The sequence below is a fragment of the Hippopotamus amphibius genome, chromosome 5, assembly GCF_030028045.1.
Source record: "Hippopotamus amphibius kiboko isolate mHipAmp2 chromosome 5, mHipAmp2.hap2, whole genome shotgun sequence".
NCBI classification, from domain to species: domain Eukaryota; kingdom Metazoa; phylum Chordata; class Mammalia; order Artiodactyla; family Hippopotamidae; genus Hippopotamus; species Hippopotamus amphibius.
The window spans coordinates 12,752,919-12,780,047 of record NC_080190.1 but is presented as its reverse complement, the minus strand read 5'-3'; the positions used below and the strand labels follow the sequence as shown (position 1 = coordinate 12,780,047).

The 27,129-nt window shown below is 37.5% G+C and overlaps 1 protein-coding gene across 3 annotated transcripts in view; it reads right to left on the bottom strand.

Moving 5' to 3' along the window:
* Nucleotides 1-27,129, bottom strand: part of MCMBP (minichromosome maintenance complex binding protein) — a 49,500-nt gene extending 22,371 nt beyond the window's left edge. For 2 of the 3 annotated variants that reach the window (XM_057735099.1, XM_057735100.1), the window contains exons 1-5: nucleotides 26,803-27,129; nucleotides 5,495-5,580; nucleotides 4,740-4,880; nucleotides 4,571-4,612; nucleotides 2,230-2,331 (exon numbers count right to left, since the gene is read on the bottom strand). In XM_057735099.1, coding sequence (XP_057591082.1) covers nucleotides 2,230-2,331; nucleotides 4,571-4,612; nucleotides 4,740-4,880; nucleotides 5,495-5,580; nucleotides 26,803-26,860 — 429 coding nt within the window. In that variant the 5' untranslated portion in view covers nucleotides 26,861-27,129. Of the gene's footprint in view, nucleotides 1-2,229; nucleotides 2,332-4,570; nucleotides 4,613-4,739; nucleotides 4,881-5,494; nucleotides 5,581-26,309; nucleotides 26,399-26,802 lie in introns of those variants that run through there. The other variant, XM_057735101.1, reaches the window with a different exon arrangement.

The following is a 27,129-nucleotide window of genomic DNA, read 5'->3' as shown; positions in this document are numbered from 1 at the left end:
CCCTGCTCCAGGAAGATCCCACATGCCGCAGAGTGACTAAGCCCATGTGCCACAACTACTGAGCCTGCACTCTAGAGCTCACAAGCCACAACTACTGAGCCCATGTGCCACAACTACTGAACCCAGGAGTCTAGAGCCCATGCTCCTCAACAGGAGAAGCCACCTCAATGAGGAGCCTAAGCACCGCAACGAAGAGTAGCCCCTGCTCGCCCCAACTAGAGAAAAGCCTGCATGTAGCAATGAAGACCTAATGCAGCCAATAAATAAATAAACATTAAAAAATAAAATGACAGCTAGCCTTTTATGAAAAAACAACGAAGGCCAGAATACAACAGAACAATAAATATCGTTAAAGTGTTGAAATGGGAGATACTGGTTAATCAAGCACTCTATAACCACTGGGGGGAAGAAAAGGATTCTACAACCATTGAAAATATCCTTCAAAAATAAAGGTGAGGGACTTCCCTGGTGGTCCAGTAGTTAAGACTGTGTGCTCCCAATGCAGGGCGCACAGGTTAGATCCCAGGGAGGGGAACTAAGATCCTGCATGCCGCACAGTGCACCCCTTTCCCCCAAAAAAGGTGAAATAAAGACATTTTCAGTTGAATGAAAGCTAAGAAAATTTATCACCAATAGGTCTCTACTTTAAAACAAAAAGGCTCAGTGAAATGATTCCAGACAAAAACAAAGACAAAAAGAGCTGGAAAAGATAAATATGTATGCAAATATAAAAGATGTAATTTTCCCCCTCACTTCTAAATTTATGTAGGAGACAACTGTTTAAAACAAAAATAATAATATATTGTGGGTTCTATAAGCACGTGTAAAATGTATGACAACAGCCCAAAGAATGAGTGAGATCAACAGAAATATACTGTTGAGGATAAGGATTAAAGAAGAAATCACAAAGGAAACTAGGAAATATTTGGAACTAAATGAGAGTTAAAACAAGTCAAAATTTGTGGGATCCAACTAAAGCAGTGATTAGAAAGAATTTTATGGCCTTAAATGCTAATACTAGAAAAGGAAGATCTGAAATGAATGACCTGCACACTAACCTTAAGAAGGTTGAAAAAAAAAATTTTTTTTAAACCATTACTAAAAGGGAAGGAAATAAGAGCACAAATCAATGAGATAGAAAATTAAAGCAGAAAGTTGGTTCTCTGACAAACCCCAAACAATACTAATCAAAGATAAAAGAGAAAAATAAATTAACATTTTGGAAATGAAAGATCACTGTTAGATACCCCTTAGACATTAAAAGGAAAACAAGAAAATACAATGAAAGCTTTTTGTCAATAAATTCAAGAACTGTGAGTCAATGATTCTGAAACATTCCTTGATACACAAATTTATCACAATCTATACAAAGTATCTGTTAAAAAACTGATGTAGCAAGTTAAAATCTCACCCAAAAAATGCCTGGCCTCAAACTGGAAACAACCCAAATGCTCATCAGTTGGAGATTATATAAACAAATACCATCAGCAATGAAAAGGAATGAACTATGGATACACACACAGATGAATCTCAAATATATCATGTGGAACAAAAGAAATCAGACAAAGACTATATTTGTATGACATTCAAGAATAGGTAAAATGAAGCTATAGTGAAGAAAATCAGAGCAGTCACAGAGGAGGAGATGGTGACTGGAAAAAGGCACAAAGTTCTTTATTTTGATGGGTATGCAAATTACATGGGTGTATGCATTTATCCAAACCACTTAAGTATACCTTTAAAATCTGTGCATTTCAGTAATGTGAACTATGCCTAAAAAAATTACTAACTAAAAAAAATAAAAATGAGAATGAGCTGTCTCCACAGTCTTTCAAAAGAACATATATGTTGTTTTCCCTTAATAAAATTAGAATAAGTTAACTTAAAACTTCTTTTTTAACTTAATGATTGTGGTACTCTCTTTTTCAGTCCCTTTAAATCTACCTCAGTATTTTTAACAGCATTTCAGTAGTGGAATGCACCACAATTTTATCATTTCTCAGTGATGAATACTGAAGGTTGTTTTATAGATTTTCTTGTTTAAGACAAATGAAACACATTTTATTAAAATAAAGCCAAGCTCTGTAAATAATTTTTTTTCCAGCTAACTTCCCTGAGGTAAAAAGGCTAAATTAAAAAAAAAAAAATCAAAATGTGAATTGTGGTCTCTTCGATTAAGAAAATAATCAGGAACCACTCAACACATAAGAAGGTTCATATAAAGGATATTTCTTTCACCCACGTAGATTCTCCAGGCACTGGAACACAATAAAAAGTCTGTCTTTCCAAAGTGGTAGTTCGTGGAGAGTTTAAATCAACTTCTTGCTGAGGCTGTGATGTACACAAAATTTTATTTTATTTAAAAAAATTAATTTTATTAAAAAAAACTTTAAAAAATTAGCAACCATATTTTCATGTTATTTACAAAATCACAGTAAATACTTCATATTGAGTTAATTAACAAGCAACTAAATCCAAACTATCATTTTTGAAAACTGACATAAAATCATTTCAAATGCAATAATCAATACAGTACCCTCCTTCAAATCCAAAATACACAGCTCCCTAGCTTACAAAATTAATTCTCTTGAAATAAACACATTATTTTATTAAATTTTTTCAAAGACAATGCGCATGGTAATCCCACTGTCTCTCTCACAGAAAGGTATCAGAATTAGCCTATCAAATAGGAATTTAGTGAAATACTCATTATGAGAGAGCTCTGAGATGGGATTTAAAAGTTAGATATTATTCCTTAGAAAAGGCATATTCTCTATTTCAAATATACTTAGAAAGTCCTAAGAGGCAGAGAGGACCCAAGATGTAATATTAAAAAAATTATTTCAACAAACACATATTACTTTTATAGTACAAGAAAAATCTCTTAAAAGTAAATAAAATCTATATATTCTATTTTGTAAGAGGAAAACAAAGAAAAAGAAAAAGAAAGAAGGAATCCCAGAGACATCAACTGAGCCTAAAACAATATGTACAAGCTAGGTTTTTTTTGTTTCTTTCTTTCCAGGGCTAAAGACCCCTTTTCCTGGTATGGTGCTTCTACTTTATGACTCTTTATCAACATAATACAAACTCTCTGCCTTTGGGAGTGTCACAGATGGACAGTCTCACCTATTTCCCCATTTCCAGATTCTGAGATTACTGAGCTATAGGAGAGACTGCATTATTGTATACTAGAAAAAAACTGTGTATTAATTTATTAGCCTAATATCACGTAGGGCTCCTTAAATAAGGGAGCAGGAAACATTTATAAAGTTGATTCTTTAGACCTGACACAATAATGTATGTTATGGAAACACCCTAAAAGAAAAAAGACACTGGGAGAGCTGGAAGTTATGTGTAAGATGAAACAAATCCATCTTTCATAAGTCCATTACTCTAAATAAGCGTAGGAAGTTATATTTTTTTCTTTATAGCAACCTTCCAAATTAGGGCTTTTCTTCCATACAGATCAGCCCGCTGGGCTAAAACATTTATTCAATCAGGAACAATTTCTACTGTGAATTAACAGGTGGGGATTAGGGTTTATAAATCAATTTCTTGAGGTTTAGGTAAGCAGGAATCAGACTCCCAGAACATAAAAAGCCCTAAATAACCTGATTAAACTAAGATTCTGGACATGCAAAGCAGAAATCTAGATCCAGAAGAGCGGTAACTACTGAGGCCCACCTGTCTACTGGGGTCTTGCCTCAGCACTTTCCTGGTCAATCCCCACCTGTGATACTTGTTTTCTTTCCAACAATTGACAGTTACCGCCTGTGGTTCAATAGAACCACATGAAAAACACACAAAAAGTAAATATGAGAGATATTTTTAGTTGATATATTTTGACATGCTGATAATCTTCCTTTACTATTAAGCTAGAAATAAATTTTAAACTTCCCCCAGTAACAATGCCAGGCATGTTAAACAGGTATCTGAATAAAATTAAGTTTAATTCTGCATGTTGTTCCTCTAATATAAGAAAAGCAATACCAAAGAAAATGCAGATATACTATGGTTCCTCTAAATGCTTTTCTAGTACTTTTCTATCTCAAGACTACCCCTTTTACAACTATGATTATTATATTCAGGATTCTGGTCTTCTTCCCTTTCCCATTACTGATATGTAAGAGAGTTTCTATTACTTCCTTTTATCAAAGGAAGCTTAAGTTTACTTTTTTCCTCTGAGGAAAAGAAGGCAGGATTTAATCAAATTTAATTAAGTGCATGTAAAGGCCTAAATTAATATTTTCATTTTTCCTCTACTTTTCATTTTAAAAGAACTTACCATAACCTGTAATTTTAAAAAGCAAGTATATAGATATTAGGAAAAGAAAGGCATTAATTTTGTCATTTACAATATTTCACCTTCTAAGAGATTTTTAGATCAAAAAAAAAAAATCGTAGAGAAACTCAAGTAAGAGGCAAATAAAGAAAACATTTCACAGGACTTCTCAGAACTAACCTATACACAAGATAAATTTATGATCAACCAAAGGAAAGTAATACATTCCTGGCTTCAGAAAAAATTTTCATTAAAATGTTTTTTATATATTTTAAGTATACATACCCCACACTCTGCTACATCTCTATATTTTCCAAAATGAAGAACCTATGACCCAAAACAAAAAACAACATTATATCAATATATCAGAATCAAAACTACCAGAAACAACACAAGGACAAAATTAATACTACTAACTGTAAACAGTAAGTTTCATGAAAAAAGCAATACATACACGTGCTTTTGTGTTTCGGTTAACAGTTTCATAAACTCCCATGTAAAATTCGGGGTCAAACATATCCTGAATCATGCAACGAAACTTCACAAAACTGTTAGGCTTCAAATAATGAAGGGGAACTTCATTCAATGATGGTACCTTAAAGGAAAACAAATAAGTCAAAATATTCTGTGTATAAAGCATTAAGCACATATACATAGACTGTATAAATCCAGACTCAAACTGCAATTCCCACACGCACACAAATCAAGCCCCATCAGGGAGCCAAATGATCTCAATGGTCAACATAACACAATTGCTGAACAAAGGTACTTTCCGTGTTCTTGCAAGTTTGTATGATGACATTTGACTATAATGTAAAAGGATGTTTTTCTTTCAGAACACTTTTCAATTAGCAGAATAGCATTTGCTTTGTTGAGCTCTTCTCCTAAAACTTGTACTTGCCAATTATTTTAAAATAAAGGTAATAAAAACTAATCGAAGCTCTCACAACTACTCAGTTTTTTTCATGGTCAGTCACTGCCACCTAGAGGCGCCAATATAGAAGCATTTATCTGCTTGAATTTAAGTTGCAAAAGAGATCAAAATCTTTTAACACATATGCACTTAAGAGGGGGAGGGAAAAAAAAGCAGAGGGCAGTACACATTAATTTATATATTTTTAAATTATATGTGGATTACTACTCTACTGTGAGAAACTGAAGTCTGCCCAACCCTCACCCCACCCCCCACCCCAATAGCAAAAAGCTTACCCATTTAGGAGCATTATTTTCTTTCAGTTTTTCCTTAAAATATTCAATTACTTTCTTCTCCCAGTCGGGATTAACTCCATTTTGAGCTGAAAGAAAAATATACTTTTCAAAGATACAATCTATAGTAATAGACTATGTTCACACATTAGTTCAGTGTGCCTTACCAGAAGCACTGCGCAAGACACCAGAAGCTGCACTGTTGGGGGTTTGGGTACTACAATCAGGGCAAGGCTGATCCCCTGCAGGCTCTCAGGAGCTAACAATCTCCTGAGAACACACACAGAATGAGATATGAGGCTCCCTAGACAAAGCAGCACAGGAACCATCATTTGAAAAGCACACTGTTTTTTGAAAACATTTTTATACAGATTTTAAAAAAATTTTACAATCACCCTGAAAAGAATAGCAGAGGGTGTTCTTCTTCTTTTTTAAAACATTTTATTTGGGAATAATTTCAAACTTTCAAAAAGTCGCAACGAAAAAAAAAAGCCACAATGAAAATTACAGAGAACACCTGTATCCTTGCCCCATTTACCTTGGCATTTGCTTGCTCTCTCTCCCTCTCCCACATATTTTCCTGACTCACTTGAGATTACATTACACACATCATTTATTTGCACCTTTAAATAGTTCAATGTGTTTTCTAAGAATAAGCACCACACTTGTTATCAATCTCAGGAAATTCAAAATCAATACAATACTTTTTATCTAATCTATCATCCATAGCCCAACTTGTCATCTGATCTCATACTGCACTTTTTCCACTTCAGCACAAGACCCAGTCTAGGATCACGTACTGCTTTTAGCTATCGTGTTTTTTTAATCTCCTTTATTCTGGAACAGCTCCTCAATCTTTATCTTTTATGACATTGATATTGAAGAATACAAACCATTTATAAAAAATAGAATGCTCCTCACTGTGTCTGTCTGATGTTTCCTTGTGAGTAGATTGCAGTTATGTTACCAGTCAGAGTGCTACATAAGGATGCTGTGTCCTTGTGGGTGCATCATCTAGAGACAAGATGTCCATCTTCTCCTCACTGATGACGTTAATTTTCATCACCCAGTCAAACTGATAGCCAATTTCTCCACTGTAGTTACTTTTTCCCCCTTACAACTAATAAGCAATCTACAGGAGATACCTCAAGACCATGCAAATAATTTTCATGAAACTTGCCCTGATCCCAAGATTCAATATCCATTTACGATTCTTGCAATGATGATTGCAAAATCGGAGAAAGGTGTTTTTTAATGTCATGTTAAAGATAAGAAAACCGGACTTTGAAAAATTATGGGAATTGGCCAAGACCAGAGTGAATCATCAACAGAATCAGGAATATATGTTTTCGTGAACTAGAACTACCTAACCATAGCTGGTCAATACTTCCACCATCACACAGGTACTATATTCATCACACAGGTGCTATGGAGATGTAGTGTAAAGGAATTCTGTCTATATCTGTTATGGACCTGATTCTGTTAGAAATACTGATAAAATCCTGCTAACACCACACTACAGCAGAGATTCCATATGCTTTCACTTAACTTAGCAAAGGACAGTTCTTAAAAAGAACTTATGGAGGTGAAAAGCTTCTTCAATCATTCTGATGTACAATGAGGGTTAAATCTACTACTAGTAAACTAGTCCTCAAAGCTTGGTTCCCAGACCAAGCACCACCTGAGTGGTTGTTAGAAAGGCAGATTCTTCAGGCCACTCCAGATCTACTGAATCAGAAACTCTGGAGGTGAAGCCTAGCAATTCATGTTTTAAAATACCCTCTAGGTGATTCTGATGCACACTAACGTTTGAGAACCACTCCTCTACTAGACGCATGCCAATAAATGATTATTGAATTGGGGGGGAGGGACCCAGAATGGGTATTTTTGCTTCTAGTCAAACGGATGTTTAAAGAAAAGACCTACGTGCAGCCATGACTCCCAACACCACTATTCTGACTGCACTTGTGTAAGAAACTCCAATATACCACACCACAGGTGATGAAGCTACATCAGAGTGATTGGGAAGCAGTAAGTTACTTCTAAGTAACTTACATGTATATAAAATATTCTTAAGTAAAGGCCAGCTTACAAATATCTGGTACTGCTGGACAATCAAGGGACTGCAATAGATAATTACAAAATTATTAGAATAGAGTACAACAATAACTATCCATTATTTACTAAGCCTACTGTGTGCCCAGCACTAAGTCAGGTGCTATCAGGATACTTAGAATTGAAGGAACTTAGAGCTAAGATAAGCTATGGATAGAATAACAGGCAAAAGCAAAAAGGAGAAACTAATGCAGGTCAAAAAATCTCAGAGAGTGCTTCTGAAAGAGGTGGTGTTTGACCCAGGCCTGGAAAGAAGAGTAAAACTGAAATATGTTGAAGTATGAGGCACGGGCACATTCCAGATGCAGGGCACTATGGGGGAAGAAACAGATTAATGGTAAACCAAGGACAAGGATAGACACTACCAGAAATTCAAATATGTGGAGGATGAAGTGCCTGGAAAAGAATAAAGCTAATGAAGTAAAAGACGATGAGGCCAAACACATCACAGAGTTTTCAATGACAGGCTACAGATCTGCTCTCTATTCACAAACAACTCAACTTCACGTTCCCAGAGTCTAGCAAGGGCCTGGGACACAGCTATCGAAATTAGAGTACAATACAGAGAAAATAGGTTGTTTTGCAAGACTAGCATCCACTTCCCCTTTTTCAAGTGACAGTGCCTCTTTTTGAAGGAGGAACCGCAGCACACTCACTCTCGGCCCAAGGGTGGACCTGACCTAGCCTCACAGTGGTTCTGATAATCAGTTTAGGGATGCATCGATCAAGGACAATCCCGGGAATGAGGCTTAGTAGCTGGGTCCAACATTATAGGTTATAATCCTGCAGCTGCATGTGGCCACAGTGACCAAGGTCTGTCTGAAAACTAAGCCATCCCAGAGGAAAGCGGAGTAGAGAGGCTGATTTCTGCAGACACAGTCTGAAGTATTTGGCTGTAACTGAGCCTGACATTAACCCTCTCAGGAACTGTTACCTGAGACAAGGTATTCATCTTCTTTGGTTTAACTAGAATCGAGCTGGGCCACTTGCAACCAAGAGTCCTGCTGAGCACACACATATCATTCTATCATATTTCCCATGAATTCCTGGCCATCTGAATGTGGACACCACTGCACTCAACCTTGCCCCAGTTTAGGCCGTCAGGAGAACTAAGGAACAAAAAATGTGCACACTTATACGCTCTCACCAACACTGTATGAGGATTCTAGGTGTTCTACCTCACCAACACATGGTCTTGTCACTCTTTTTAATCCTAGTCATTGTGCTGGGTATGCAGTAGTATTTCACTGGGGTTTGAACATGCATTTCCCTAAGGACTAGTGATGTACACCTTTTCATATGCTTATTGACCATTCTAATATTTTTGTGAGGTGCCTGCTTATAATTTTGTCCATTTTCTAAAAAAAAAAGATTTTGTTGGGAATTCCCTTGGCAGTCCAGAGTTTGGGATCCCTCGCTCTCGCTGCCAAGGGCCCAGTTCACTCCCTGGCCGGGGAGCTAAAATCCCACAAGCAGAGCAGCATGGCCAAAAAAGAGAGATTTTGTTGTGGCATCAATGATTTATCCAAATTCTGTGTATTCTGGATGCAAGTTTTCTGTCACATATATGTAGGGCAACTATTTTCTCCTAATCTGTGGCTTGCTTTTTGACATTCTAAATGCTGTCTTTTGATGAGACATTTTCAATTTTGACAAAGTCGAACTTTTCAATTTTTTCTTTTATGGTTACTGACCCCAAGGTCATGAAGATAGTCTCCTGTTTTTCACTTTTCACATTTAAGTCTGTAATTCATATCAAATTAATGTTTTTGTTTATAGTGTGACATAGACATCAAGGCTCATCTTTTTCCAAAGTGATATCCATTTGTTCCAGCACTACTTAAATGACTTTCTAGCAGTACATAGCTTTGGTAAACAGAGTAACAATTAGCTGTCACACATCTATCAAAGAAAAAATATGCAAAAAATAACTACTCACTAAACATATAACACAAATCCATGGTCAAAGACGAGGAACTTCAGTCATACACTGCCAATCTTTCCTGCTACAGAATTAGCAAACTACCATGGTTCCAAGTCCACTGGTGATGAGAAATATGTTGTGACTGAGGGAAAGTCTTCTAGTTGGTCCTCAGCAGCAATAAATGATAGATTTTTTAAAATAAACAAATAAATTGCTTTGGCACTATTTTCAAACTCAACTGGTATTTATGTTAGTGTATTTCTAGATTTTCTATTGTTACACTCTATCCTTATGCAATACCATATTGTCCTAATCACTATAGCTTGATAGTAAGTCTTAAAATCAGGTAGTTACGTTCTTAATCTTTGTCTTCAAGTTTGTCTTGATTATTCTAGATCCTCAACTTTCCTAAATGATTTTGCGGAACAACTTTTCAACTTTTATGGAAAATCTGCTGAAATTTCGATTAGGTTTATACTACATATATAGATTTGAGGAGAACTGACACCTTAAAAATATCGAGTCTTCCAAGCTATGAACTCTCCCACAGTAGAGAGCATAAGGAAACCAACGCATAGATTCCATCAGACTCCATCTGTCTTTCCCGCTTATGATCCGGCTGTGTATCCTTACCATGCTGCCTTAACAAATCTTAGGCAGGGGTACAACTACATACTGAGTCATATATGTCATTTTAGTGACTCTCCAAACATAGGGGTGGTCTTGGAACCCCCAACACATAAGTGCATCAATAGCTCACTTCTTTTTATTGCTGAGTAGTATTCCACTGTTTAGCTGAACCACAATTTGTTTCTCCATTCATGCACTGAAGGACATTTAGATTATCTCTAACTTTTGATAACTATAAATAAAACCATTACAAACATTTGTATACAAGTTCCTGTGTGAACATAAGCTTTCATTTCTCTAGGGTAAAAACCTAAGAATGGGACAGTTGGGTATACACACACACATATATATAATATATATGACTAACTTTTAAGATTCTGCCTATTTCCCAGAGTGGCTGTACCATTTTGCACTCTCACCAGCAATGCATATGAGATTCAGCTGTTTGCATTCTTAGCACTACCTGGTATTTTTTTATTTTTTAAATTTTAGCTGTACTAGTAGTTTTGATATCCCATTATGGTTTAAATTTGTATTTCCCTAGTGACGAATGATACTGAACTCTTTTCAGGTGGTTATTTGCCATCCTTATAACCTCTCTGATGAAGTGTCCATTCAAATCTTTTTTTTTAATAAATTTATTTATTTATTGGCTGTGTTAGGTCTTCGTTGCTGCACACAGGCTTTGTCTAGTGGCAGTAAGCAGGGGCTACTCTTTTTGTGGTGTGCAGGGCTCCTCATTGCTGTGGCTTCTCCTGTTGCAGAGCACGGGCTCTAGGCGTGTGGGCTTCAGTAGTTGAGACACATGGCCTCAACAGCTGTGGCTCATGAGCTCTAAAGCGCAGGCTCAGAAGTTGTGGTGCACAGGCTTAGTTGCTCTGAGGCATGTGGGATCTTCCTGGAGCAGGGAGTGAACCCATTTCCCCTACACTGGCAGCCGGATTCTTAACCACTGTGCCACCTAGGAAGCCCCTGTCCATTCAAATATGCTTAAATCTTTCATCCCTTTTTAAACTGGGATAATTATCATTACATTTCCTGTATATATTCTAGATATAAGTTCTTTATCTGATATATGACTTTCATATATACTCTCTCAGCCTATAGCTTTTTCTTTCATTTGCCTAAAAATGCTTTTGCAAAACAAAAGTTTTTAATTTTGATTAAGCCCAATTTATCAAATTTTTGTTTTTACGCATTATGTCTTTGGAATTATGGCTAAGAACTCATAGCCAAACCCTGGGTCATGAAGATCTGTTTACTTCTAAAAGTTTAATATGGTTTTAGGTTTTATACTTAGATCTATTATCCACTGTGAGTTAGTTTTTGTATAAGGCATGAGATTTAGGTTGCAATTAATATTTCTGCATATAAATGTCTAATTGTTTCAACATCTTAGTTGAAAGTAATTATCTTTTTCCATTGAACTGACTTTTGTACACTTGTCAAAAGACAATTAGGGTAACAGGAATGAGCTTTAAAAACACGCTAAGTGAAATACAGACAAAAAAAAGACAAATATTGTATCCACTTATACGAGATACCTAGAATAAGCAAATTCGTAGAGACAAAGGTCCCAGGTGGGCAATGGAGGGAGAGTGAATCTGAGAGGAGGGAAATCCATTTTGAGTGAGTTTGGATAGTATACGGTTGTAGTAGACAGAATAACGTTCCCCACCCCCCCCCCCCCGCCCCAGATGTCCACATTCTAATCCCCAGAACTTGTGAACATGCTATGTTACATGGCAAAAGGGAATTTAGGTGGAAGATAGCATTAAAATTGATAAGCTGACCCTAACATTGGGAGATTACCTGGATGGGTCCAAGGTAATCATAAGGGTCCTTAAAAGTGGCAGAAGGCAGAAGAGGAAGTCTGAACAAGATGTGAGAAGAACTTGACCAGCTGTTGGCTGGCTTTGAAGATGGAAGGGGGTGACAACCCAAGAAATGCTGGCAAACTCTAGAAGCTGGAAAAAAGACAAAGAAATAGATTCTCCCCTAGAGCATCCAGAAAGGAATGCAGTTCTGCTGAAAACTTCATTTTATCCCACTAAGACCCACATCAGACTTCTGGCCTCCAAAACTGTAAGATAATAAATTTATGTAACAAACACTGGGGAGAGTGTGGAGAAAAGGGAACCCTCTTACACAGCTGGTAGGAATGAAAGCTAGTGCACCCACTATGTAAAACAGTATGGAGGTGCTCCAAAAACCTAAAAATAGAGTTGCCATATGATCCAGCAATCCCACTCCTGGGAATATATCTGGACAAAACTATAATCCAGAAAGAGGTACACACCCCTATGTTCATAGCAGCACTATTCACAATAGCCAAGACATGGAATCAACCTAAATGTCCATCAACAGATGAGTGGATAAAGAAGATGTGGTACATGTATACAATGGAAAACTACTCAACCTTAAAAAAGAATGAAATAGGGCTTCCTAGGTGGCGCAATGGTTGAGAATCTGCCAGCCAATGCAGGGGACATGGGTTCAATCCCTACTCCAGGAAGATCCCACATGCCTTGGAGCAACTAAGCCCGTGTGCCACAACTACTGAGCCTGCACTTTAGAGCCCGTGAGCCACAACTATTGAGCCCATGTGCTGCAGTTACTTGAAGCCTGAGCGCCTAGAGCCCGTGCTCTGCAACAAGAGAAGCCACGGCAATGAGGAGCCCGTGCAGCACAACAAAGAGTAGCCCCCACTCACCGCAGCTAAAAAGAAAGCCTGTGCACAGCAAAAAAGACCCAACACAGCCAATAAAATAAATAAATAAATAAATAAATAAATACATTTATAAAAAAAATGAAATAATGCCATTTGCAGTAACATGGATGGACCCAGAGATTATCATATTAAGCAAAGTAAGTCAGACAAAGACAAATACCATATGATATCACTTACACGCAGAATCTAAAATATGACACAAATGAACTTACTTACAAAAGAGAAACAGACTCATAGAGAACAGTTTTGTGGTTGCCAAGGAGGAGGGGGGTGGAGGAGGGATGGGAGTTTGGGGTTAGCAGATGCAAACTAATATATATAGAATGGATAAAGAACAAGTCCTACCATATAGCACAGGGAACTATATTCAATATCCTGTAATAAACCATAATGGAAAAGAATATAAAAAAGAGAGTGTGTGTGTATATATATGCATGTAACTGAATCCCTTTGCTATACAGCAGAAATTAATACAACATTGTAAATAAACTATATTTCAATAAAAAATGTTTGTTATTTTAAGCAACTAAATTTGTGGTAATTTGTTACAGCAGATATAGGAAATTAATAGTGGGGTTTTTTTTAAGGAATTGGTCTATTTCATCCAAGTTGTTGAATTTATATCCACAGAGCTGTTTGTATTACTTTTCAAATCTGTATTATTTTTTCACGTCTCTAATAGTATCTCCCCTTTTGTTCCTGATATCAGTAATCTTTGCCTTCCTTTTTTTTTTCCTTGCCAGTCTGAAGATGCATATGAATTTCACTGATCTTTTGGAGTATAAAAAACAAAACAAAAAACCCAACCAGCTCTGTGTTTCACTGATTTTCTTTTTCTTCTGTTTCAACTTCATTCATTTCTGCTCTATCTTTATTATTTCCTATTAATTTGGGTTTACTTTGCTCTTCATTTCTAGTTTCATAAGGTAGAAGCTTAAATTATTGGTTTGAGACCTTTCTTCTCTTCTAGTAAATGCCTTAAAATCTCTCAGTACATCTCTGGCTTATCTCACAAATTTTGATATGTTGTGTTTTCATTTTCATTTAGTTTAAAATATTTGAAAATTTCCCTTGTGACTTCTTTTTGATCCACAATTGTTCAGAGTGTTATTTCCACAAATCTGAATTTCTTGTTATCTATTACTGATTTCTATCCTAATTACACTACAGTCAGAGAACATACTTGGACAATTCCAATTCTCTTAGATTTGTTAAATATTTGTTTTATGACCCAGGATGTGGTTTACCTTGGTGAATGAATGTTTCATGTGCCCTTGAAAAGAATGTGTATTCTGCTGTTGTTCAGTTCTACAAATGTCAATTAGATCTATTTGACTGATGGTGTTCTATATCCTTGCTGATTTTCCATCCACTAGTTCTGCTGCAGTTCTGAGAAGAGCAGTAGCATGCCCAACTATAATTGCAGACTTGTCTATTTCTCCTTTCAGTTCTGTCAGTATCTGCTTGTATTTTGCAACTCTATTGCTAGGTGTATTAACATTTAGATCTCCTTGCTGAATTGACTATTTTAGCATTCTGTAATGTACCTCTTATTCTAGTCTCACACAACCTTTCTTAAAAATAATTTAAAATTTAAAAAGAAGAATCCAATAAAGAGGAAGACACAGTATCCAAGAAACAACAGAATTCATGAAAGCAATGGAAAAAAAATCAGTATGAAAACTAAGCAACAAACCTAAAAAGCAATTGGCACAAATTAAAAGAGTGATTCAATGGGTTCATTAAAGAACAACCACAAAAAGATAACAGTTTTGAGTAAATAAATGATGTGAATAAAATGTCAGGAGAACTTAGTGAAAATGATGTCAAATTTTTGTTCAATGGGGGGGAATGCAGTAAAGCAAACAAAGATAAGTAAATTAAATTTTAACACACTATTAAACATACCCGAGAACATAACCTCAAAAATACATAAAGCAACAACTTTCAAAACTAAAGAGAAGGGGTTCCCTGGTGGCACAGTGGTTAAGAAGCTGCCTAACAATGCAGGGGACACGGGTTTGAGCCCTGGTCTGTGAAGATCCCACATGCTGCTGAGCAACTAAGCCCATGTGCCACAACTACTGAGCCTGCACTCTAGAGCCCGCAAGCCACAACTACTGAGTCCATGCACTGCAACTACCGCAACTCGTTCGCCTAGAGCCTGTGCTCCTCAACAAGAGAAGCCAAAACAATCAGAAGCCCGCGCACTACAACGAAGAGTAGCCCCCACTCGCTGCAACTAAAGAAAGCCCGCACACAGCAATGAAACACAGCCAATAAATAAATAAAAACTGAAGAGAAAAAAAATAAATCAAACAGCAATCACAATTACAGACTTTTTCACAGCCCTCTTAGAAACATAAATTAAGCATAAAACACAAAAACAAGTAATATAGCAAATATGAATAAGATAATAAGTTCTTTAATAAATACATATATAAAAATATCCAAACATAGAGTATACTTTTTTTAGTACACAACATTCACAAACAGTTCTATGTACTAGCCACAAAAGAAACCTCAACAGATATTAAACATGACATGTTCTCTGACCAAAATGTGACAAGGTAAGAACTCAATAACAAAACGAAAGCTTAAAACAACTGCATCCTCATGTCCTTGATTATTTCAGAAAAAACAAACCCATACTATTAAATAACCCTTAGTTTAGAAAGGAATATGGAGTGATAATTACGACAACATTCTCAGGTGGTGGACAAAGAAAGCTACAGGTTATTATACTCAAGTGCTGTTTAGGAAGAAAGTTATATATCTTAAACACATTTATCAAATACCAAAAGAGAACAGAAATAGATGAGTTCATTAGCATTCAAGTTAAGAAGCAAAAAAAAAAAAAAAAGGCAACAGAACCAAAGCGTAAGAAAAGAAATAAAAGTAACGGCAGACACCAATGGAATGGAGAACAAAAACACCAATACAAATGATTAATATTAAGACAGACAAATTTTCTGGCACGCCAGGAGAAAAAGAAAGATGATACAAAGAAAAAAAAATTAAATATACAAATAAATAAAAACAATAGGATACAAATAAAACAGAAAACTAAAAGAAAAAAATTTTAAAGGAGAAATGCTATAGATAAAAATACTAAAAACTATGTACAATATCATGAACTATAAACTACTAATTTTGAAAATTCAGATAAAATGGATAAATTTCTGAAAAAAAATAAGTTGCCAAAAATGGCACAAGATTAGAAGACTGAGTTCTTATTTTTATCACAATTTGGTTAAAAAAAAACACTGTACATCCAATATCACTATGAGAAAAACAAAAGAAACAGTAGCTAATCCTTTCTCCTAATCTCACGAAGTCCTAAATCCAGAAAATTCTGCAAAGTTTCAGGACAATTTCACAAAAGAAGCAAAACTCCTATATAAACTATTAACCAAATCCAATGGAATATATATTAAAAACATCATGCTTAAGCAGTACTTATCCCAATAATGCAAGACTAGTTCATTATTAGAAAATCTATTAGTGTCATCTGCCACACTAAAAGATTAAAGAAAAAAAATGACCTTCTCAGGGGATACAGAACCAAGCTCTTGATGAAATCCAAGACCTATTTTATTATGAAAAAACTGTAAATTATGGCTTGATACTAAACTTTGGGGTTTAAGAGAAATGATTTGACCTTGATTCTTAAAAGACTATCCTCAAGCCAAAATAATTTAATGACAAGATTGTACTTCCTTCCTACTGGTCCAAACACCCTAGTAAGTCCTACAGGGAAAACAACTATACAATCATAAATTGTAAATGTTATTCACTGATTTTTTTAAATTGAGCTACAGTTATGTACAATATTACATAAGTTTCAGGTGCAGAACATAGCCATTCACAATTTTTAAAGGTTATACTCCATTTACAGTTATTATAAAATACTGGCTGTGCTGTACAATATATCCTTATAGCTTACTTTTTTTTAATACACAGTAGTTTAAGATACATAGATTAAATAGTACTCTTAATCTCTCACCCCTACCTTGCCCCTCCTTCCTTCCCCCTCCCCACTGTAACCACTAGTTTGCTCTCTATGTCTGTATGTTTCTTTTCGTTATATTCGGTAGTTAATTTACTCACTGATTTTTAACCTTTCTAACATGATCAGACAAAGCACAAATGAATTACAGTTACAGATAGATTACAGATATTATAAACTTTGGTAATATACAATGACTGACACAAATTGGGTAGAAACAATGGAGGGCAGTAAAGAGAAACTAACTTCCTCAGCGAGAGACTTGAATTAGTATCTAAAACTGTTGGAGGAAAGAAGAATATGCCTTTAAATTTAAAAGGGAAACAACAGAAGAATTAAAAATAGTATAAGTGAGAAACCGGAAGCTTTTCCACTAATATTAGGAACCAGGTAAGGATGCCCTCTCTCTCACCACTCCTTTTCAACCTGGTACTGGAGTCCTCACTAATGCAGTAAGACAAGGAAGGGAAATAAAGGTATACGGATAGAAAAAGAAAATAATAAAACTCTTCATTTGCAGATGACATGATTTTCTATGTAGAATATCCAAAATAATCAACAAAACCCCCTCCTGGCACTACTAAGCTATTAGAGCAAGGTAGCAGGATGCAAGGCTAACATACAAAAGTCACTTTTCCTATGTACTCTCAATGAACAACCAGAATTTGAAATTAAGTTCTTGGGTATAAGTCAAAACAAAATATGTATAAAATCTATATGAGGAAAGCTATAAGACTCAAAAGAAATCAAAGAAGAACAAAATAAATGGAGAGATAGTCCATGTTCATGGAGAGGAAGACTCAATATTATCAAGATGTTGGTTCTTCCCAACTTGATCTATACAGTCAATGAAATTCCAATCAAATCCCAAGTTATTTTGTGCATATTGACATGCTGAATCTAAAGTTATAGAAAGGCAACAGACACAGAATGGCTAACACAATATTGAAGAACAAAGTTGGAGAACAAAGAACTCTTAAAACTCAATGATAAGAAAATGAACAACCCAATTAAAAAATGGGCCAAAGACCTAAACAGACACCTCACCAAAGAATATATACAGGTGGTAAATAAGCAAATGAAAAGATGCACCACATTACATGTCACTAGGGTAATGCAAATTAAAGCAACAACGAGCTACCTCTACACTCCAAGATGCAGAATACTAACAAATGCTGGCAAGGATGTGAAACAAGAGGGACTCTCATTCATTGCTGGGGGGAATACAAAATAGTACAGCAACTTTGGAAGACAGTTTTGCAGTTTCACATAAAACTAAACATATTCTACCCATACCAATGGCACTCTGTGGTACTTACCCAAAGGAGTTGAAAACTTACGTCCACAAAAAACCTATACACACAGTTTATACCAGTTTTTATTTGTAAATGCCAAAACTTAGAAGCAACTAACATGTCCTTCACTAGCGGAATGGATAAGTAAACTGTGGTATATCCAGACAATGGAATGCAGTGCTAAAAAGAAATGCACTATCAAGCTAGGAAAGCACATGAAGGAAACTTAAAGGCATATTACAAGTGAAAGGAGCCAATCTGAAAAAGCTAGATACAAGATTCCAACTATAGGATATCCTGGAAAAGGCAAAGAAAAAAAAGCTATGGAGACAGTTAAAAAATCAGTGGTTGTCAGGGGTTAGAGGGGAGAGGGGGATGAACAGGCAGAGACCAGAGGATATTTAGGGCATGGAAACTATCCTGTATGATGCTGTGATGAATGTATGTGTACATGTTATTATACATTTGTCCAAAACCACAGAATATATACCACCAAGAATGAACCATAATGTAAACTATGGACTTTGGGTGATAATGATGTGACAATACAGGTACACCAATTATAAAAAATGTACCACTCTGGTACTGGATGTCGATAACAGGGGGGAGGCTATGCATGTATGGGGGCAGGAGGTACCTGGGAAATCTCTATGTCTTCTGCTCAATTCTGTGGTGAACCTAAAACAGCTCTAAAGAAGTCTTCCAAAACCAGGATGGGGGAAAAGAAAACACTGAGACTCAAATGGAGGTAAAATATGTATTGTTTAGAATGATGGTTGTAAAGTATAAATTTTAGTATAGTAGCTAATGTTTAGTGAACACTTAAGACTGCGCGAGGCACTATTCTAAGCACTTTATATGCACTATCTCATGTCATCCTTTTAACAGGCCTAAAAAATGGATTCTCTTACTATTCTCATTTTACAGAAGATAAAACTGAAGTAAAGAAAGGTTAATTTGACATGTTCACACTCAAAGTTAGGAAGTAAGAGGGGCCAAGCAGTGACCTACTACAGAAGTGGTAGGAGTGGTCTACCCTAAGTGCTAATACATTTCCTGCAGAGAACTTAAAAATAATAAAACCCACTAAAATTCATTCGGCTTCTACCATCACTCTGCACTGGCAATTCTAAACAATGTCAGTGATAGAATATTCTTCCTTGGAAAATCTTTTGTTGGTATAAATCCCAAACAATTGTGGTTACTGCTGAGTTTTAATAATATAGGTGGTAGTGTCAAATTAGCACATTTTCACTACTTATCCTTTAATAAATATTGCATTCTACATAGAAGTTAATCTGAAGAATCCTCAATTACACACTTGGCTCCCAACATAGACTCAGCTACATGCATTTGTTTGGACAGTAAATTTCTAAGTGGTACAGAACAGTCCAAACTTGGTTACAGTAGTTAGTATCCCCCAAGCCCTGTGGTACTCTAGAGTCCTACATATACACAAAAGATTTTAAATAAATAACCCAGTGATTGTAAAGATGAAGAAGGAGAACTTGAGTTACTTCAATTCTATCTTCCATGGGACAACCTGGAATTTTTATTTGTGTTTAATATTTAAAACAGTGAAATAGTGTGAAGTGAGAAGTGTAAAAGGCGCAAATTTTGCTCATACACGAAAACTTTTAGTTTGAATCATATCTTAACATTGAAATATATTCTTAAATGGCTGTTTTAAAGCTAAAGAATGAATTTAGAAAATATGTTAGTAACTGGAAAGATTTGGTAGCTGTCTAATTTGTGTCTTCTGCAGATGTTTCAGTTTTATCAAAATTCAATTAATCAAATTATTTATATAAAATATTATTATATCAAACTATAAAAGACCAAAATTTAAACTACTAGGTAGGTATAAACACTACTGAGTAAACAGTTGAGTTTTTTTGTCTGCAGAAACTTCATAAGTTATTCTTAATACAAAGAACTCATTAAGTATACAATTAATACAAAATTATTCAAATTTAAAGTGCAGTACCCACACCAACATGAAACAACATCAACATAACAGAACTCAACAACAACAACAAAATTCTAAAATGGGCAGGGGTGAGGAAGAAGTTGATAGAAGCTATGTCCAGATCTATTTTGAAGTATGTAATTACCTTCAGCACTATATACAGATTTATTTCATGATTATTACTGAAAATAATTCTGTAGTATAAAGAAGGGAGGTTATTAAAAAATGATTAGAGCCAAATGCCCTGGGTATGGCCCTGTAGTTAAGAAGAAGTCTGGCTCTCGAACCTGTAATCTTTACTATTCTCTATTACCAAAAGAACTAAATGCACTGCAGATTCAATGCGATCCCTATCAAAATGCCAACTGCCTTTTTTGTAGCAAAAACAGACTGAACCTAAATTCATATGGAAATACAAGGGATTCTGAAGAGCCAAAACAATCTCTAAAAAAAAAAAAAAAGATCTGGAGGACTCACATTTCATCATTTCAAAAGTAACTACAAACCTACAGTAATCAAAACAACATAGTACTGGCAGAAAAGCAGACATATAGATCAAGAAATAAAACTGTACATCTATGGTCAATTGATACACACAGGTACTAGCACACGCACACATGCACACACACATATTTTTTTAAACAAAGCTGCCAAACTCACTCAGTAGGGAAAGAAAAGTCTTTTCAACAAACAGTGCTGGAGAGCTTCTAGATTGGTGAACCCAACCACATGCTGAACGGGTAGCACATCCAAGTTCCACGGAGACAGAAGCTCTCCCACAAGGGACCCTTCCAGACCTTGCCCTATGTACCTCTTCATCTGTGTCCTTTATGATATCCTTCAAAATAAACTGGTAAATGTTAACACACACACACACACACACACACACACACACACGCTGGGACAACTAGATATCCACATGCAAAAGAATGAATTCGGATCCCTACCTCATACCAAAAATTAATTCAAAATAGATCCAAGCCCTAAATGTAAGGAGCTAAAACTATAAAATTCTTAGAAAGGGACTTCCTAGGTGGCGCAGTGGTTAAGCATCCGCCTGCCAATGCAGGGGACATAGGTTCGAGTTCTGCTCTGGGAAGATTCCACATGCCACGGAGCAACTAAGCCCGTGCACCACAACTTTGAGTCTGTGCTCCAGAGCCCGTGAGCCACAACTATTGAGCCCGTGTGCCGCAACTACTGAAGCCCACGTGCCTAGAGCCTGTGCTCCGCAACAAGAGAAGCCACTGCAATGAGGAGTAGCCCCCACTCACAGCAACTAAAGAAAGCCCGTGTGCAGCAACAAAGACCCAACACAGCCAATAAATAAATTAAATAAATTTTTAAAAAAATTCTTAGAGAGAATATAGGTATAAATCTTTGGGACCTTGCATCAGACAATGGTTTCCTAAGTACGACACCAAAAGCATAAGCAACTAAAGGAAAAACAGATAAACTGGACATCATCAAAATTAAAAATCTGCATCAGAAGACACTACCAAGAAAGTGAGAAGACAATTTACAGAATGGGAAAAAATATTACTAAATCATATATCTGATAAGGGTCTAATAGTTAGAATATATAAAGAACTCTTATAACTCAACAATAAAAAACAAAAGCCCAATTTAAAAATCTGCAAAGGGGAATTCCCTGGTGGTCCAGTGGTTAGGATTCCACGCTTTCACTGCCCAGGGTGTGGGTTCAATCCTTGGTTGGGAAACTAAGATCCTGCAAGCTGCACAGCTTGCCCAAAAAAATAAAAATCTGCAAAGAATTTGAAAAGACATTTCTCCAAATGAGATATACAAATGGCCTATATGCATATGAAAAGATACTATTATCATTACAGTAATGCAAATCGAAATCATGAACTATATTTCACCCCATTAGTATGGCTATTACTAATAAAACAAGTGTTGTTTATTACTTGGATCATAACAAGTGTTGAAGTGGAGTAGAGAAACTGGAACCCTCACACACTGATGGTGGAAGTGTAAAATGGTGCACTTTTGGAAAAAGTTCCAACATAATATTACCATATGGCCCAGCAATCCCACTCTGAGGCATATTCCCAAGAGAACTGAAAACATATATTCACACAAAAACTTGTACATGAATGTTCATAGCAGCACTATTTACAACAGCCAAGTGTCCACCTATGGATAAATGGATAAACAAAATATGATATATCCTTGGGACTTCCCTGGTGGCGCAGTGGATAAGACTCCAAGCTGCCAAGGCAGGGGGCCCAGGTTCAATCCCTGGTCAGGAAACTAGATCCCACATGCATGCCACAACTAAGATGCCAGCAAGCCACAACTAAGGAGCCCACATGCTGCAACTAAGACCTGGCCCAATCAAATAAATAAATAAATAAACATTTAAAAAAAGATGGTATATCCATACTATGGAATATTATTTTCAGTCATAAAAAGGAATGAAGTACTGATACATGCTACAATATGCATGAACCTTGATAACATTATGCAAGTTACAGAAATCAGACACAAAAGGCCTGAAGTTATATGATTCCATTTATATGAAAAGTGCAGACTAGGTAAACCATGGAGAGAAGTAAATTAGTGGTTGCAAGAGGAGGAAGAAGGGGCAATTGGGAGTGACTGCTAACAGATTATGGGGCTTCTTTCTGGGATGACGGAAATGATGTGGTCATGCTTGCACACTCATAGTGAGCATACTAAAAACCACTGAATTGTACACTTTAAAATGGTGAATTTTATAGTTCAATAAAAAAAAACTATAATCAGAAACAGTTAAAAGTGGTGACCTCAGTGGGAGAAGAAAAGCATACTTTTACTTTTCATTTAATACTATCATGCTGTTATCTAAGTTAGTCAATAATTTTAAAATCCATATATATACATTTATATACCTACACATATGCATATGTGTACATATATATATTTATGCCTTTTGCCACAGCTGCCCAATCCATTCTTCTTCTCTGAGAACTTCCCCCACAGCTGAGGTGGGGGCCTCAATACTTACGACTATCCTACATAACACTGCCCTGGCCACAGCTGACTAGTGGACACCTGACTCCATGCTGGGCCAATCAGATTCTGTAACCCTGGAATCTGGGATTAAGATAAAGATGCTAGCTCAAGTGGGGTGGAACAGACAAGTGAAACTGGGAGCTGTGGAACAGAGAAAGATAAGGTTTGTGTGCAGAGATGAACATAGTCTAAGGGAGAAAAACTCAGAAGTGCTGCTTGGTTGGATTCCTGCTTGCTTTCCAATTCCACTCAGTAGTCTCTTGGGATACCAAGCCCCCCTCCCTGCCTTTGGGTTCTAGAGTCTTAAAACAAATCACTTTTTTTCAGTGGCCTAACAAGGGCCTGGTGGTAGGAGACATCCAAGATGGGTACAGACAAAATGGGGTGAACTGTCGGTACAGAATCACGGTGACAATAAAAAAGCAGACACACTTTTAGATTATTTTATTATTGCTTTAAATTCTCTAAAATGCTAGTGATAAAATACTACTTCCTTCCTTCCTCCACACACCAATGTCCTTTTTTCATGAGCTAGTCTAGTTTTAATTGTGCCTTGCATATAACCAAAACTAATGATCTTGACCCAACCAACAATCTGGAGAACATACATAAAGAAATCAGAGTTGATAAGCATTCCTACTTCTTCCAAAATTAACAGCAGTTAGTAATTCAAGTTCTTAATTCAAGTGAAAAAAATCTCCTTTTTTAAAATAAAAAAATGATTAAGAGAAAAAGTATATAAAACTTTTTTTCTCGTTAAAGCTTCCTGCTTTTGTTTAAGGGGAGCACTTTGATACGGGTCAGTAAATGAACAATCACTGTGGGGACTGAGCCATCAGCATTATGTGCATAATAGAGCCCAATAAAGTATTCCTAAACCTTAAGCCTTTGGACCTCAATGTTCTTTACATGAAATCTTTTAGAAACTGGAACGGAAGCATTAAAGGCTTTTTATGAAGGCTTATAAGAAAAAAATTTACATATGAACAATTGTAATATGGCAGATACAAATTCATAATACGGATTGGTTCATAAAGATGAATTACAATTCATACAGTTATGACTGGCCACTAAGAGAATTTCCAAGTTGCTTATCTGAACCAAGAAAAAAGAATTAGGATTTGCATGTGCAAGTAACTCATACCTGGTTACGATCACATTCCCTGAACCAACACAATGTCCACCAGGACTGTCCTTAGTTTAGGTTTGTGGTCACATTAATCACCCCAATTTACACCATTTCTGATTGATTAATCAGTCTTTCCACTGCCTCTGCTCAACAAATGTTCACGCAGCACTTTCGACGTACAGGCGTAGTCTAGGTGAATAAATCAGATACACGTCCTGAATTCCCAGGGTTAAAATATAGCCAAGGAACCCAAGAAACAAGTGACTTCAACAACATGCTTTACCAGCTAATTTCCAGGCCACACAGGATCCTATAATTACATGCAGCAGGAGGTACCTAACTTAGGTTCCCAAAGGAAGAGTAAGATTTAGCCAGGAAAGTAGAAGTAGGAGAGGAAGTGGAGACCAGGCAAAGGAAACAGCCTATGCAGAAAGCCTATAGGCAAGGTTCAGAATCAAAGAACTGAAAGAATTTCAACAAGAGGGGGAATACAGTGATGACGTCTGAGAGCTGGGTACGGGTGGGGCCAGAAGGCCTCATAAACCACAACAGACAAGCATTACTTTTCTATCCAGGGGAAAAATGGATTTAAAACAATTTCCAACTAAACCAAAAACAGCCTACAAGTTTAACACCTCATTTGCTCCTCACACAAACATACCTGTAATGCTGTTATTATAAAGTTGAATAACAGTATACTACTGGAAAATATAGCAAAAATACACACTATATGTCAGAACAGCTTCTACAAAAACATCATGACTATAAGACAGTATTAGTTTCTTCTAAGACTCAACCTGTATAAGAATGAGACGTTCTGGAGGGAAACACATCAACAAGGTCCAGGTTCCCACAGCAATACACAAACTTTACAAAATATTGTAAAGCTAGTATTTTATATGCAAATAACACCTTCTGTACTATAATGAGTCATTTGCCTCTAAGGATAATAAACGCAGGAGACAAAATCTGACACAAATACATTCAACTATACACCAAATATAAAATCATCTCATTTATCCAGCAAGACTAGGATAGGAGTATTCCTCATAAATAAATTTTCTAAAAATCAATAACTGGAACTTCACCCCTTAAGCACCAAAACTTACTTCTGTAAGATTTTTTCCTAAAAACTGCGTCTGCATCCTCTTAAGCCTACTGCGCAATTTAATCTCACTCAGCGTTTTGGGGCCATTATTTTGGAAATCAACTATGGGTTGATTCATTATGAACATCAACTACTAGGATTTAGTGGAGAGATACAGGCCCCGTCCTCAAAACGACGCTTGATGGATATACAGTGATTTTTTTTTTTAATTTAAAACAATATATACATAGTTTTAAATTTCTTCTTTATCAGGTTGTCAGTGTTCACTGGCTACAATACGGATGTCTATCCAGGCCTTCTAATTTGCCGCCTCTAGTTTCAGCCTGGAAAACCAGATAACTAATCTAGTTCATATTATAAGGCAAATGAATAAAGAGCTGCTGAGTGAGTCTCTCCTACAAGAAATACATTTTCTGCCATCGGTTTTAGCTGCTGGGGACTATTTAGCTTAACAGGTATTCTCACTAATATCCTACATGGTCTTAAGTGAGGAGGGCCACTCTAACAAGTTTAAGTTACCTCCTGATAAGTCAGGTGTTCTGATCTAACACACTGATTTCTGGTTGGGTTTGCCTCCACCACTCCCAAGTGCAAAAGACGGCAGGGGGTGGGGCCACAATGCCCAGTTAACTGCAGACAAACCTAAATTTTCCTTAGCGTACCCTAGCAGAAAAGTGGCATTAACAATAACTGCACCTAAAATTTACTCAGCTTGCCTGCAACATTCTAAGCTCTTTCAATGTAGGAACGCACGTGAGTGGTTCAACATTTCTTGCTAGCTCTGGCTAGCAAGAGGAGATGGACACCAGGCTGGTTTTAAAGACATCCTAACATAAAAATTAAGCTATTACACTAAATCTTATCTCGAAAAGAAAGGATGTGTGTAATACCGGAGTTAGAGCCAACTTCTGCTGCGAGAGGGCGAGCGTGCACTCTCCCGACACACCGGAAGTTTTGAAATATCCTGCAGGCTTCCCATAGGCAAAGTGCTTTTCCTTCACCCCATCTCTGCGCGCCCTCCCGAAGGTCCAAGGACCCCTCCGAGTTTTGCCGCACGCGGGGCTCGGGCCGCCAGCAGTGCCGCGAAGGGAAGAGAGGCCGTCAATCACGGCCGGCCGCCCGCCCGCTCCTCGCCGTGTAACCTTGGCCGCCCGCGAATCGCGAATCGGGCAGGTGGGAGGCACCTGCGGCCGGGCTGGGGCAGCCGCGGCCCGGAGTCCGGGGTGTGGAGCGCCGGCCGGCGCAGGCCCGGCTGACCGTCTCGGCCGCTAGAGCCCTCGAGGCAGCTCCGCGTGGGGCCGCGCGGCGGGGCCGGGCCCGGGGATCGGTCAACTCGGCGGCCCGCCCGGCCCGGCCCGGCCCGCCCCCGGCGCCGCCACTCACCAAAGAAGCCTTGCACGATCCCCAGCGGGTGGCTCAGCCAATCCTCCCCACAGGGCATCTCGCCGACGGGCCGGAGCCGGCGCGGCCCGGCGTCCCGCGCCGCTGCTCCTCTTCAGGGTCTCGGCCGCTGCTTGCCGGCGCCCTCCCACGCAGGGGGAGCCTCGCGGCGCGGGCCGCCTGGCCTCCCCGCGCCTCAGAGAACGGCGGCTGTGGCGGCGGCAGCGACGCGCTGCCGGCGACGGGCAGGCGGCGCGTGCGGGCCCCCAGCCTCCACTTCGCACAATGGCGGGAAATAGGCGCCGCCGACCGCGCTGCCTGCGACCTGGG